Below are 16,472 nucleotides of genomic sequence, written 5' to 3' on the forward strand. Positions count from 1 at the left end.
TCTCTGTACTCTCTTTCATCTCCTCCTGTGATGAGGCCTACTATTGCAGAGTCATCAGAATACTTCTGCAAGTAGCAGCTAGATGAGTTGCACTTAAAATCCGCAGTGTACAGTGTGAAGAGAAAAGGGCCAAGAACTGTACCTTGAGGTGCCCCTGTATTGCAGATCACCGTGTCTGACACACTGTCCCGAACCTTTACAAACAGGTCGGTTCGTGAGGTTGGATTGTAGGTGCATGGCCCCCCTAAAAAGAAATGTTTTAAAAAAAACAAAAATGGAATACTGGTAATAAAAAAAAAAAAAAATCTAATAACCAGTATTCCCATTTTCAGTCGCTGCACGTCGCCCAATAAAATGCAATAGAAATATCAAAACATTGTATGTATTGGAAAATGGCACCAATAAAAATGTCCACTCACGACAAAAAAAAAAAAATCTTTCACCGCTCTATCGGTGGAAAAAGAAAATGGTGACATCAATAAAAAAAAAAACGGAAACTTGTAAATAAAAACCTTATGCCAAACTGTTTTTGTATATAGCAAAAATGATGATCCCATGGGCGTACAAAGTTTGCAGCACCCACATTGCGTGTGGTTGGGTGCTTAAATGGTCAGGCAAAAGGATCAACCAATATAAATGCTGCTGTCAGATATTGACAGTGACATCTAAACGTTTAATAGCAGTGACTTCTGCCTGTTCTACGCATCCGACATTAGATGCCTCAGTACATCATATGGAAAGGAAATCCACTCGTTTTGAAAGACATTTTTTAAGTAAAAAGTTGGTCTATCCTCAATATGTGACCTGTAGAAGTCCAATCTCTAGTACCACACGATCAGCAGACTCTTGTGTTGCGGTGTCTGGTTCTGTATCTATGGCACAGCGCCATAATTGCACAACTCGGTGATGGCTCCGGTGCAGAAGCTGTGCTCGTGCCATCACCCTCAGAAATCCACTGGAACCACGGCTTCCTTATACAGTAGCGACTGGAATCGGCAATAATTCTGCTCACGGGTGTTTAACCCAGCAGTTTCCATGACAGCCCGCTGTCACCACTAAATTAATTAGCTACTAATGCGCTGAAGTTCCGAGCTAATTGTTCTCTCAAATCATATACGCTGCTCGACATTGAAATGGCAACACCAAGAAGAAAAAGTTATGTAATTATGGAAATCGCAGGATGGAGACATGTTACTCATATGTAAATTATGAAAAAACCAGAAACAAAAAAATAAATCAGTGACACGCTGAGCTGTTCATGTACCTGGAATGAAGACTACAGCGGTCTGGCTATTGTGGATTATAGCATCCCACACCATAATGTCAGGAGTAGGACTAGGGTGATGTTCCTTTGTGAAGGCCTCTTCAAGGCTTGGCCCCATGTGGTCCGGTCAGATGTGAAGAATGGCACTTAGTGATCCATTCTGTACTGCAAATTAAATTGGACTTCACCTACCAAACCATAGGTGACATACATTGTCTACACAAACCGTCAGAAGGTGTCTCAATCACGTTGAGCTACGAGTCAGACGTCCGTCACTGACCTCACACCACCACTCTCGAACGCTCTCATGGTGCAGAGCAAGATGGCAGTGGAAGCTGGAATGGAGGTCTGTCCTCTTCAACGATGAGTCTTATGTGCAATAATAGCCGGAGATTGGTATGGAGAACACGTAGGCGACACCATGAAGAGGCCTTCACAAGGGAACATCACACTAGTCCTACTCTCAGGATTATGGTGTGGGGTGGCATAATGTATGCTAGTCAAACCTCTCTAGTTTTCAATCCCGGTAAGGTTCGGCATTGCAGTGAATAGGTGGGGGAATCAGTGGTAAGGCCGTTTTACTAGGGTCCCAGGAGCTGTTTTTCAACTCAGCCATGTCTTGCAGCATCTCTGGACTTGTCTCCCATCAAACACAATCTGGGACGACATTTAATCGACAATTACACAAGAAGCTGCCAGCAGTGGATCTTGTTGATTTGTGTCATGCCCAAGTGTAGTCAGCACGGCAGAACACTAATAACCTCATTGATGGCCGCATAGGCGTGTAAGTGCTCATACAAGATACTGACTAAATAAAGATGTTTTGAGAACTTGGGTTCATATTTGCATTTTAATAAAATGCCTGTACTTTCTGTGACTTCCAGAATTACATTGATTTTTCTTTCTTGGTATTGAAATTTAATAGTTGAGGAGTGTTTGTACTACTCCACTCAATCTTACGTTCATAGAGAAAATAAAGAAAAAAAAATGAAAAAGTGCTAATACAAATTACTAGTACTAGACCATAAAAAGGAGAAAAGTTATCACCAAAACCTATAAACCATAAATATATACAGTCATGGCCAAAAGTGTTGGCACCCTTGAAATTGTTCCAGAAAATTATTTCAATGAGACATGTTTTGTTATACACACAAAAGGAAATAACACAAAAATCAGAGAACAAAAGGCAAATTGGACATAATTGCACACAAACCCCCAAAAATGGGACCGACAAAATTGTTGACACCTTTCCAAAATTGTGGGTAAATGCAATCTGCAACCCAAAATCTTTTGGTAATCTTCAATGTAGTGCCCAGTGTCAGACAGCTGGGTTTCCTTCCTAGGTCATGGGTCTTCCAGCAGGACAATGACCCCCAAACATACTTCAAGAAGCCCCCAGAAATGGATGGAAACAAAGCGCTGGAGAGTTCTGCAGTGGCAGCAATGAGTCTGGAGCTCAATCCTATTGATCACCTGTGGAGAGATCTTAGTTGCTGTTGGGGGAAGGCGCCTTCAAATATGAGAGACCTGGAGCAGTTTTCAAAAAAAGAAGAGTGCTCCAAAATTCCATCTGAGAGGTGTAAGAAGCTCGTTAATGGTTATAGGAAGCGACTGATTACAGTTATTTATTCCAAAGGGTGCAACCGAATATTAAGTTGAGGGTGCCAACAATTTTGTCCTGCCCATTTTGGGTGTTTTTGTTTCAAATTATTTCCAATTTGCCTTTTTTTTTTTTTTTTTTTTTTTTTTTTACAGTTTTCTTGTGTTGCTAAAATGCAAACAAAAGAAATAAATGTGTATAACAAAACGTGTAATAGCAATAATTTTCTGGGAAAAATACGTATTTTTCTGGAACAATTTAAAGGGTGCTAACACTTTCGACCATGACTGTAGATATTCAGCTATTGCTGTAATCGTAACACCCCGAGGGGCATGGTATCTCTACCAAGTGGTATACGATATATAGACAATTATGGAATTGCTTTAAAAAAAATGTAAAAAAAAGTTAAACCTTATTGTTAGGGTGCAAATAAATCTCATACAACAAGGGCAAAAGAACAAAAAAAAAAAAAATTTGCCAGAATGTTTCATGTTATAATAGACATGAAAACAATTTTTTTCTATTTCTTTAAATTGAACAGCTTTGTCCACTATGAATTTAATGTATACCCGCACTGAGATGGCATAGAGACAGAAGTTTGTACTGGTGGGGGATCCGGTGGTGAGACACTCGCCGACCACTAAAGCAGAAGCGAGGTGTTGTGTCTCGTGTTGCAAGCCCTGTTAGTTTTTACCGGAGCCCCTACACCTAGTCAGTGGAGATGCCAGTTCCCTACAAATCTGACAGATTGCCTACCCTATACAAAGGTCATTAATTATATAGTCCTGGACCTCACTTGATAAACTACAAAAGTAACCCTGAGCAGAGCGGTCCTTCCAAGAGTTGGGTGAGCAGGCCTAGAGGATGGCAGATAAGTGGCCACTTGATTATTTTTTATTATCCACAGAACTTTCTGTACAGTTCAAATTTGCAGGAATACCACCTATAAGGGTATCAGGGCTCCCTTAATTTAAATAGTTATTGGTAACATTAAAAGCCATCACCTATTCAAAGGATATGTAATAACCTGCAAACTAATCTAATCATAGGGACCCTCACCAATCTCTAAAAGGGGGCTCTAAAATGCCCGCAACCTCTTCATTCATTCCCCATAGGACCCCCAGAAAAAACCAAGTGCTGTACGTGGAACTACCAGAATAAGCCGAGGTGCTGTGCACGGGAGACCCAGAATAACCCGAGGTGCTGAACATGGAACCCCCAGAAAAACATTGAGTGCTGTACATGGAACCACTAGAATAAGCACCTGGAATCACCAAAATAAGCCGAGGTGCTGTACATGGAACTCCCAGAATAAGCCAAGTGCTGTACATGGATCACCAGAATAAGCCGAGGTGCTGTAGTGCTGTACATGGAACCACCAGAATAAGCAGAGGTGCTGTGCACGGGACAACCAGAATAACCCGAGGTGCTGAACATGGAACCCCCAGAAAAACTGAGGGCTGTACATAGAACCACTAGAATAAGCACCTGGAATCACCAAAATAATCTGAGGTGCGGTACATGGAACTCCCAGAATAAGCCAAGTGCTGCACATGGATCACCAGAATAAGCTGAGGTGCTGTACATGGAACCCCCAGAAAAAGTTGAGCTGAGTGCTGTACATTGCACCTCCACAAAAAGACGAGTGCTGTATATGACACCCCCAGAAAAAGCTGAGTGCTGTACATGGAACCCTCAGAATATGCCGAGTCCTGTACATGGGACCCCCAGAAAAAGCCATGTGCTGTACTCCCCTATCTCTAACAGTCGCAGAGAATGAATGAAGCGGCAGCGCACTGTTATGAATGAGTCACCGGAGGAGGAAAAAAAAAAAAAATACAAGCTAAGTCCAGAAAACCGGAGAGGTTTGTAGCTAGCGGATTGCAGACCCCTGATCCTATTCACAACAACTAACAGTAGCCGTGGGGTGTTCCTACGGTGGTCCTAGACACCTCGTACACAGCCGGAGAACTAAATAAACCTAAAGAAAGGGGAAATCTAAACTGCCCCAGAGCAGACCCCAAAGCAATAGACAGCCCCCAACATGTATTGACGGTGAAAACGGATTAAAACACAAACACAGACAGAAAGACAGGCTGAGCAAATGATGGGGCCCTCACTAACTAGATAGGACAGGAAAGAAAAGCAACTGTCTGCAATCACGCAAAAAAACGCCAAAAATAATGTCCAACACGTCTGATAGAAAAGGCCCTGAAGTCACTAGACTTCAAAATCACTATATCAGCACTCAGGTATATTCTGAAACAGAGCAAAGAGATCAACTGATCAGAGACAAAAATGGAGTTCAGCCAGTCCCAACCAGGGCTGGCTGAACACAAACACTTAGTAAACCAGACAAAATCTCATGGAACAATAGCAGAGCAAAAACTTAGCTTTAGTAGACAGGACTAAACTGGAGGCCAGAGCTCAGAGCAGAGAGGATCACCAGCAACCCAGCAGGGCGTCGGCGGCCTTATATCCACTCAGAGATTCCGGATGTCCAATCACACTCCACCTGTTCAGATGACAGGTTTTTCACCAGCAGAGGGAGTTCATCGGACATCAAAGTTGAAGGAGAAAATGAGCTCATAACAGTACCTCCCCCTTGAGGAGGGGTCACCGAACCCTCATCCACGCCACCAGGGCGATCAGGATGGGCCCGATGAAAAGCACGAACCAATCTTTCGGCATGAATATCGGATGCAGAGACTCAAGAATTATCCTCCTGGCCATAACCCTTCCACTTAACCAAATACTGGAGTCTTTGTCTAGCCAGACGAGAATCCAGTATCTTCTCAACCTCATATTCCACATTACTTTCAACCAATACAGGGTCAGGAGGTGCCACCACAGGAACTACTGGCTCAACAAACCTCTTTAACAGACACTTATGAAACACGTTATGGATCTTGAATGTAACAGGAAGAGCCAATCGAAAAGAGACCGGATTAAGAATCTCCAAAATCTTGTAAGGTCCAATAAATCTAGATCTAAACTTTGGAGAAGCCACCTTCATTGATGACAACCAAACCATATCACCCACCTTAAAACGGGGACCAATGGTCCTATGCCGGTTGGAAAACCGCTGGGCCTTTTCCTGGGAGAGAGACAACTTATCCACCACTTGGTCCCAGATCTGGTGCATTCTCTCCACCACAGTGTCAACACCTGGGCAGGCAGAAGATTCCACCTGCCCTGAAGAGAATCAAGGATGAAACCCAAAGTTACAAAAAAAAGGTGACATCAAAGTGGCAGAACTAGCTCTATTATTTAAAGCAAATTCGGCCAAGGGCAAAAATGAAACCCAATCATCCTGATCAGCAGAAATAAAACATCTCAAATAAGACTCCAAAGTCTGGTTTGATCTCTCCGTCTGCCCATTGGTCTGAGGGTGAAACGCAGAGGAGAAGGACAACTGAATTCCTAGCTTGGAACAAAAAGTCCTCCAAAATCTAGAAACAAACTGAACTCCTCTGTCAGACACAATATTCTCAGGAATCCCATGCAAGCGAACCACCTGTTGCAAAAACAAGGGCACCAACTCTGAGGAAGATGGCAACTTAGGGAGTGGTACAAGATGGACCATCTTAGAGAATCTATCACAAACCACCCAAATAACAGTCATCCTTTGAAAGACAGGCATATCAGAAATAAAATCCATTGAAATATGGGTCCATGGCCTCCTGGGGACTGGCAAAGGCATCAACAACCCACTAGAGCGAGAACAAGGTTTAGACCGGGAGCAAGTTCCAGAGGACTGCACAAAATTCTTGACATCACGAGACAAGGCAGGCCACCAAAAAGACCGACTCACCAAATCTCTAGTACCAAAAATACCTGGATGACCAGCCAATGCGGAGCAATGAACTTCAGACATTACTCTCTTCCTCCACTGGTCAGGAACATACAATTTTCCAATGGGACAACGCTCAGGTTTGTCCTCCTGAAACTCTTCCAGAGCACGTCTCAAATCGGGCGAGATGGCAGAAAGAACTACCCCCTCACCTAAGATGGTAGCAGGCTTAGTCACAATAGGAGAATCAGCAAAGAAACCCCTAGAGAGGGCGTCTGCCTTGACATTCTTAGTGCCTGGAAGAAAAGAGACCACAAAATCAAAACGTGTGAAAAACAAGGCCCACCTAGCCTGTCTAGGATTCAAGTGTTTGGCCGACTCAAGGTAAATCAAATTCTGGTGGTCAGTAAGGACCACGACTTGATGTTTAGCTCCCTCCAACCAATGTCTCCACTCCCCAAATGCCCATTTCATGGCTAACAGTTCCCGATTCCCCACATCATAGTTGCGTTCGGATGGGGAGAACTTTCGGGAAAAGAAAGCACAGGGATTCATTTTAGATGTTACCGGATCTTTTTGGGACAAAACAGCTCCTGCACTAATCTCAGAAGCGTCCACCTCCACCTGAAACGGGAGTGAGACAGCAGGTAGCCGCAAAACCGGAGCAGAAGTGAACCTCCGCTTCAGCTCCAGAAAGGAAGAAACAGCCTCTGGAGACCAATTCAGCATATCAGCACCCTTCTTAGTCAAATCAGTCAATGGTTTGGCAATACCAGAAAAATTAGCTATAAATTTAGCAATAAAAATTAGCAAGACCCAAAAACTTCTGGAGGGCCTTCAAAGAAGTGGGCTGAACCCAATCATAAATGGCCTGTACCTTGGCCCGGTCCATTTCAATAGTTGACGGAGACAAAATAAATCCCAAAAATGAAATCCTCTGTACACCAAAAAAGCATTTCGATCCCTTAACATACAGGGAATTCTCCCTCAAAATCCGGAACACAGTCCAAACATGTTCCACATGAGAGTCCCAATCCCTGGAAAAGATCAAAATATCATCCAGCTAGATGATCAAAAATTTATCCACAAAGTCCCGGAAAATATCATTCATGAAGCACTGGAAGACAGAAGGGGCATTAGTGAGCCCAAAAGGCATCAACAGGTGCTCAAAATGTCCCTCCGGAGTATAAACGCCGTCTTCCATTCATCCCCATGCTTAATGCGAATAAGATTATACGCCCCCCTGAGGTCAAGCTTGGTAAACCAGCAAGCACCTTTAACTCTGGAGAATAGATCAGAAATCAGGGGTAATGGATACTGATATTTAACAGTAATCTTGTTGAGGGAACGATAGTCAATACAAGGCCTTAATGAACCATCTTTCTTGGCCACGAAAAAAAACCCAGCACCCAAGGGTGAAGAGGATGGTCTAATATGACCCTTCTCCAACGACTCCTTAATATAAGATCGCATAGCCTCGTGCTCGGGTACAGATAAATTGAAAAGTCGACCCTTGGGAAATTTACACCCAGGTCTCAACTCAATTGCACAATCATAACTCCTATGAGGAGGCAAAGACGCAGACTTATTCTCACTAAATACATCATAAAAATCAGCCAAATAGTCAGGAACATCATGCGACTGGGGAGAGGTGGAGAGAACAGGAGCGTCACTAAGAGCGCACCAACAACCCTAACTCACCACAGACACAGATTTCCAATCCAAAACTGGATTATGGATTTGCAACCAGGGAAACCCCAGAACAATGGTATCATGCAAATTATGCAACACCAAAAATCTGCAATTTTCTTGATGGTCTGGGGCGACCCGCATTACCACCTGGGTCCAAAACTGAGGTTTATTCTTCGCCAAAGGAGTAGCATCAATACCCTTCAAAGGGATAGGCGTCCGCAGAGGTGTCATAGGAAACCCACAACGTTTAGCAAAATCCAAGTCCATTAGGTTCAGAGCCGCTCCCGAATCCACAAAAGCCTTAGCGGAAAATGTGGACAGGGAGCAGATCAGAGTAATTGCCAGAAGAAACTTAGGTTGAACACCACCCACAGCAAATGTGCGTGCAAAACGTTTCTCTCGTTTAGGGCAGACAGAAATTATATGAGAGGCATCTCCACAGAAAAAACACAGCTTATTACGCCTTCTGAACTCCTGACGTTGCGCCCTAGACAAAACTCTATCACATTGCATAGGTTCAGACATTTGTTCAACAGGTGGCAACATTTCTCGTGTACTTTTACGTTCACGTAAACGCCGATCAACCTGAATGGCTAATGACATAGAATCGTCAAGACCAGAGGGAACAGGAAATCCCACCATAGTATCTTTTACGGTTTCTGACAAAGCCTTCCGAAAGAAAGCTGCCAAGGCACCATCATTCCAGGTATTAAGGACCGCCCACTTTCGGAATTTTTGATGGTACAACTCTGCAGAATCCTGACCCTGGCTCAATGCCAACAGGGTCTTTTCAGCCTGATCAATAGCATTAGGTTCATCATACAACAACCCCAAGGCTTGAAAAAATGCATCCACATTAGTTAGAATAGGATCATCAGGTGTCAAAGAAAATGCCCAATCCTGGGGATCGCCGCGCAGCAAAGAGATGACAATTTTAACCTGCTGCGCAGAGCTCCCCGATGAGTTAGGCTTCAAGGCAAGAAATAATTTACAGTTATTCTTCAAATTCAAAAATTTAGACCGATCCCCAAAAAACACATCAGGAGTAGGAATCTTTGGTTCAGCAGCATGTGAATGAGCAAGATAGGCGGAAATTCCCCGCACTTCAGCAGTAAGCTGCTCCACACGATCAGACAATTGCTTAATCTCCATTAAGAAAATTCCTCCTACGGCCCCAGAGAAAAAGAGGAAAAAATATACATAAAAAAAAAAATTCTGACACTTTTTTTTTTTTTTTTTTTTTTTACAATTCTTTCCTGCTATTGAGTACCCTAGAATCTGCGGTATGGCTGGTGATTCTGTTATGAATGAGTCACCGGAGGAGGAAAAAACAAAAATACAAGCTAAGTCCAGAAAACCGGAGAGGTTGGTAGCTATCGGATTGCAGACCCCTGATCCTATTCACAACAACTAACAGTAGGTTGGCACACATAACAGATCTGCTACATAACATGCAACTTTACCTGCATAAACATCAATCTCAAGCACGTGTGATCCGCCTGTGACACGTTTGCATTTTTTTATACAGTCTAATAGGAATTGCAAGTCCTAAGTCCTGTACGATTTGCAGGCATAACACACCAAATAGAAACAAGCTTATGACACCTTAAGGGTATGTGCACACTTTGCGGTTTCTGCTGCGTTTCCGCAGCGTTTTTGGCTCTGCAGAAACGCAGCAGATTCTGCTGCGTTGTACAGTACCTTTATTTCCTATGGAAATAAAAAAAAGCTGTGCACATGCTGCGTTTTTTTCCGCGCGGTTTTGCTGCGGTTTTCAAAACGCAGCATGTCAATTGTTTGGTGCAGAAACGCTGCAGTTTTACACCTCATCCATTATGAGGTGTAAAACCGCAGGGCAAAACCGCAGAAAAAACGCAGATAAACCGTAGATAAACCGCAGAAAAACCGAAGCACTTTGTCCTGCGGATTTCCTGCGGTTTTCTCTACAAAATCCGCAGAGACAAAAAACTATGTGTGCACATACCCTTAGGGTCGCACATCAAGTATGCAACTCAAAGTTGCTGTGCTGGCCTAGGTGAAACGCTCGTTTCAGCTCTCTGCTTACATTATCCGATTTCTAACTGTGGGAGTAGAAGGTGGGATATTTTGACTTAAGTGCTTTTTTTTAAAGCAGACAGCCCCTTTAAATGCATTTTGACATACATATATTGCCATATATTACAAGGTATTCTGACATAAGACCTCATGTACACAGCAGAGGTTTATACATACAGCATAAATCAATAGTACAAGCAAATAAAAGAAACTTTGTAATGTATTTTATCAAGGAATCTGCTTTTCCCCACTTATGAGCCACTTCTGCTCCTGCCTCCTTAACTTTTCATTCACTCAGAAGTACTGCTAAAATCTCTCTGGTTCGAGACAACATGGAGTTCCGAGTCTATGAGGGATCAGGTTACAGCCTATTGAAGTCTATGGATAGGAGAGAAATTAAGAGAAAGGACGCTGCTTTCTAGTAAGTGTTTTACCTCTCTCCAGTGCTGCATTCACAGCTACACTGCTCAATACTGCTGTAGAATGTCCCCCTCTGCTGACACTCCTGAACATGTGCTACATAGAGACTTTATTTCTGTGTATGTATGGAAACTAGTATCAACCCACTAGCTCAGAGACAACTGAAAATTAGAAAGAACGCCTGCAAAGGGGAAAACTGTTGAAAAAAATGTAAGATACAAGTAATATAATGGTCAGTTATATATCTAATGTACACACAAAAGCCACCTGAAACAGCAGGTACCCTTTAAATAGTAGGCTTATGTATTTAGGGTCCCACAAACATTTATGGGTGCGGTATTACGGCTTGGAATTTGTACTGAGCAGCATTACAATCGGCACAATATACAACACTTTTGTTTTTATAGTGAAGTATAAATGACTTACGTTTGGTTTATATTTCTCTCCTGGTTCAATGAGATATGTCTGATTCCCATCACAGAACATCCCACTAGGGAATATAAAAAAAAGAAAATAAAGTTACTTATAAGGCCCTGTGCACACAATGCGGATTTTTGCTGAAGAATCTGGAAATAAAGTATAGTACAAAATATGTGAACGCATACTAGACTAAACAAGACTAGACTAAACTAGACTAGACTAAACTAGACTAGACTAAACTAGACTGAATACTTTTATAACAAAGTCTCTGAGTCCAGCCGGGCTGCTTTCACGTTCATTAGAATAAGACAGAAGCGCGACACCAGAGAAATGCGACCGTGGCCCCCTCAATTCTCAATGTGGAAGTGAGTGGACAGGGACAAACCCTTTACGGCAGCTAAAATAAATGCAACACCTATTCCTTTTGTAGTAGTTTTTTTTTTTGCACCAGATCAACTTAAAAAATGCCACAAAAGTCACCTAAAAATGCTCAAAAGACCCTATTGATTTCAATGTGAATTTTTTTATTGTTTTCTTTTTCCACTTTAGGTTTTGAAAAAAAAAAAAAAAAAAAGTGGTTGAAAAAAAAAATGTGTGTCACATCCCAGAATCAGATCCTGATGGAATCCGCTTTAGGCAACGTCCAATAAATAAAGCTGCAAAAAAAGAAAGATTCAAACACTCTTCAAAACATCTGCAGAAAAAACTTCAGGAAAAGCAAAATTCCTCGAAAAAGAAAAATTTCCTGATTTTCATATTAAAAAAAAAACAAAAAAAAACCAAAACAACAACTTATTTTTGAGCACCTCAAAAAATCTCTTTGGCAAAGCAAAGAGACCGAAAAAAAGGCATTTGTGGGTTCTTTTTTTTTTTGAAGAGGTCAACAACGACAAGTTTTCTATTGAACACTCTTCAGGAAATACTCTTTGTTTGGGCAGATTTTGAAGAAGTTTTTCTGAAATGGTCTTGGAAGATTTTTTTTTTATCTCTTAAAGTGTATTTTGCAGTCTTCTGTTTGCAGAGGGCCTAGTTTGGAGCATTTTTCATCAAGAGCCGCTTCAAAGAAGATATACAGCTCTGGCAAAAATTAAGAGACCAACACATCAAAACCCTGTCATGGGCAGCCCCTTCTCCAGACCTGAACCCCATTGAAAACCTCTGGAATGTAATCAAGAGGATGATGGATAGTCACAAGCCATCAACCAAAGAAGAACTGCTTACATTTTTGTACCAGGAGCGGCATAAGGTCACCCAAAAGCAGCGTGAAAGTTTGGTGGAAAGCAGCCAAGACGCATGAAAGCTGTGATTAACAATCATGGTTATTCCACAAAATATTGATTTGTGAACTCTTCCTGAGTTAAAACATTAGTATTGTTGTTTCCAAATGATTATGAACTTGTTTTCTTTGCATTATTTGAGGTCTGAAAGCTCTGGGCTTTTAAAAAAAAATTTACCATTTCTCCTTTTCAGAAAAAAAAAAAAAAATTTTGTAGACTAAAAGAACAATTTACATTTTACTCAAAAATATAAAGAGAAAAATCAGACAAGCTGAACATTTGGACGTGGTCTCTTAATTTTTGCCAGAGCTGTATGTGCACTTTTTTTCCCTATCCACAGAAGAACAGGGACTCCGTACCCTGATTTTTGTGATCAATGGGGGTCCCAGAGATAAGAATTGCATCTTCTCTCCTGACAGTGGGCAATAAATTCTTTTTTTGGGAAGAAAGTTTATTTTTCAGCGTTTTATCAGCAGTCATAACTGGCCCCTTGGTAGCAAAGAAGCGGTTTGCAACATGCGGTTTACAAAAGCAGATTTTGCTGCAATTTTGATCCTTTTTTTGGTGAGTTTTTTGCTTCATTTTTGGTGAGGTTTTTTTCCTGCATTTTTTTTTTTAGTACAGAATATGTGTCATTTCTCTACAGTACATGTTTAATAAAATTAGTTTTCACTAAAAAACGCATAGTTGCATTTTGCAAAACGTTTTTGCGCTTCCTCATTGTTTTTTTACAGTGAAAAAAAATGCAGAAAAACAGTAGTTTCCAATTCGGAAAAAGAAAGAAATAAAAATTTCCAAAAATTGCCCTTCCCATTACAATGTTAAAAGTGGACATCATATGGATTGCCCACGGACAGGACCCATGTGTTGTCCATGATTTTCACGGACCAGGTGATTTTGATCTGTGACTTGGAGATGTGAACAGCACCTTAAAGTATAATAGGCACATAATGTATCTGTAAAAAAAAAAAAAAACATGGATAGGACACATCTGTGAAAAACGGATGTCTGAATTCAATCTAATTTTATAAGTAAGAAGCTCTGTAAATTGGTATTAATGCTATGATAATAAATAACCAGGAGAGGGCAGCAGAGCTCCATTTTTGATTTGTTGGATCAAATTCTGAACATTGTGACCATGATCAGATATCAGGACTTTTGCTATTAGACTGTCTATATTAAGTGCCCATACCCTAAGATGTGTGTGCTATTTTTCACCACCAGCAATTTTCATGCGTAGCCCCCATTTTAACACATGGGGGGAAAAAATGAATCAAAAACGCTGCAAAAAAACCGCGTCAAAATGTGTGTATTTTATGATTTCCTGGTAACACATCAGTATTTGCAGCAGATTTTTGTTTTTAGCAGTTACAATATGTGTGAGATTTATAGAAATCTCACAACCACTGTGCTTTTTTTTTTTTTTTTTTTTTTAACACTATGTATACCGACCCGCGGTGCGATTCTGGATTTTCCGCATACACTTGAGATTAAAAAAATCAACAAATCAAAAAAAAACAAAAAAACAACTCATATACCATTTTATTGTGTTTCCACAACATGTAATCCGCACTTGACTTTATCAAAAAAAGTTTTGTCCAAGCGAAGTAACAGGAAGTGTCCAAAATAAAGCATTTAAAAAACGTGATCGATCAAAAGGTGACAAAAAAACGCTGCTGAAACCACCCCCAGCCCCCTCCCCGATAAAATGCGTGTAAAAAAAAAAAAATATTAAAATACGTAAGTAACCTCATTTAGATAACTGGTGCAGAAAATCGGCAACATTGATAACCCATTGTTGGTAGTCGGAGTGCATGCACAAAATGCGGATTTGTTGCGAGATTTCCACTATGTTTTTTTTTTGTGAACTTAATTCTAGAAATTGTTGGTTTAATGGAGATCATTTCTCTTCTGGACAGTGCTGCAATGTGAGCGCAAGGAGGCCATGCGATGGGAACGCTAGTGCCACCTATTGGAAGTAGCAATCCTAACCGTTAATAACGAGCCTTGTCACATGACATCTTATCCTAAGTCATGTGACGAGACCCTTTAAGGGGTCGACATTGACTTTTATTATTGCTACATCCAGTAAGTGGCGCTAAGCTATAATGAGGTTTTAAAAATCTCATCAACACGTTGGGAATATTTCTGCACGTAAATCATCAACTGAAACCCACAGATCCACAGCACCCTTACACGCAGAGAAGACAGGAGTTTTCATGAAATCACATCCACTCTGCGTGAACTGTTAAGCGCAGCAGATTACCTGCACACAAAAAGGATGCAGCGTTTCTGCTAGATAGAAATACTGCCATAACCTCTGCATTATATATGTACAGAGGGAAAGGAAAGTATTCAGACCCCATTATATTTTTTGCTCTTTGTTTCATTGCAGCCATTTGGTAAATTCAAAAAAAGTTCTTTTTCTCAGTAATGTACGCTCTGCACCCCATCTCGACTGAAAAAAAAACCCAGAAATGTAGAAATTTTTGCAAATTTTTAAAAAAAGAAAAACTGAAATATCACACGGTCATAAGTATTCAGACCCTTTGCTCAGTATTGAGGAGAAGCACCTTTTCAGCTAGTATAGCCATGAGTCTTCTTGGGAATGATGCTACAAGTTTTTCACACCTGGATTTGGGGATCCTCTGCCATTCTTCCTTGCAGATCCTCTCCAGTTCCGTCAGGTTTGGATGGTGAATGTTGTGGACAGCCATTGTCAGGTCTCTCCAGAGATGCTCAATTGGGTTTAGGTCAGGGCTCTGGCTGGGCCAGTCAAGAATGGTCACAGAGTAGTTCTGAAGTCACTCCTTTGTTATTTTAGCTGTGTGCTTAGGGTCATTGTCTTGTTGGAAGGTGAACCTTCGGCCAAGTCAGAGGTCCAGAGCACTCTGGAAGAGGTTTTCATCCAGGTTATCTCTGTGCTTGGCCGCATTCATGTTTCCTTCAATTGCAACCAGTCGTCCTGTCCCTGCAGCTGAAAAACACCCCCATAGCATGATGCTGCCACCACCATGTTTCACTGTTGGGATTGTATTGGGCAGGTGATGAGCAGTGCCTGGTTTTCTCCACACATACCGCTTAGAATCATCACCAAAAAGTTCTATCTTCGCCTCATCAGACATGAGAATCTTATTTCTCATAGTCTGGGAGTCCTTCATGTGTTTTTTTTAGCAAACTCTATGCGGGCTTTCATATGTCTGGCCCTGAGGAAAGGCTTCCGTCGGGCCACTCTGCCATAAAGGCCTGACTGGTGGAGGGCTGCAGTAATAGTTGACTTTGTGGAAATTTCTCCCATCTCCCTACTGCATCTGTGGAGCTCAGCCACAGTGATCATGGGGTTCTTCTTAACCTCTCTCACCAAGGCTCTTCTCCCACGATTGCTCAGTTTGGCTGGACGGCCAGGTCTAGGAAGACTTCTGGTGGTCCCAAACTTCTTCCATTTAAGGATTATGGAGGCCACTGTGCTCTTAGGAACCTTGAGTACTGCAGAAATTCTTTTGTATCCTTGGCCAGATCTGTGCCTTGCCACAATTCTGTCTCTTGAGCTCCTTGGCCAGTTTCTTTGACCTCATGATTCTCATTTGGTCTGACATGCACTGTGAGCTGTGAGGTCTTATATAGACAGGTGTGCGCCTTTACAAATCAAGTCCTATCAGTTTAATTAAACACATCTGGACTCTAATGAAGGTGTAGAACCATCTCAAGGAGGATCACAAGGAAATGGACAGCATGTGACTTACATATGAGTGTCTGAGCAAAGGGTCTGAATACTTATGACCATGTGATATTTCAGGTTTTCTTTTTTAATAAATTTGCAAAAATTTCTACATTTCTGTTTTTTTCAGACAAGATGGGGTGTAGAGTGTACAATAATGAGAAAACATGAACTTTTTTAAATTTACCAAATGGCTGCAATGAAACAAAGAGTGAAAAATTTAAAGGGGTCTA

At 41.5% G+C, this 16,472-nt stretch overlaps 1 protein-coding gene across 7 annotated transcripts in view; it reads right to left on the reverse strand.

Moving 5' to 3' along the window:
• ADAM22 (ADAM metallopeptidase domain 22) overlaps positions 1-16,472 on the reverse strand; it is a 290,157-nt gene that overhangs the window by 109,211 nt on the left and 164,474 nt on the right. For all 7 annotated transcript variants that reach the window (XM_073581902.1, XM_073581906.1, XM_073581904.1 and 4 more), the window contains exon 6: positions 11,251-11,314. In XM_073581902.1, coding sequence (XP_073438003.1) covers positions 11,251-11,314 — 64 coding nt within the window. The remainder of the gene's footprint in view (positions 1-11,250; positions 11,315-16,472) is intronic.

This window comes from Dendrobates tinctorius, unplaced genomic scaffold (assembly GCF_039654945.1).
Source record: "Dendrobates tinctorius isolate UK_male_01 unplaced genomic scaffold, ASM3965494v1 ptg000070l, whole genome shotgun sequence".
In the NCBI taxonomy this organism is placed as follows: Eukaryota; Metazoa; Chordata; class Amphibia; order Anura; family Dendrobatidae; genus Dendrobates; species Dendrobates tinctorius.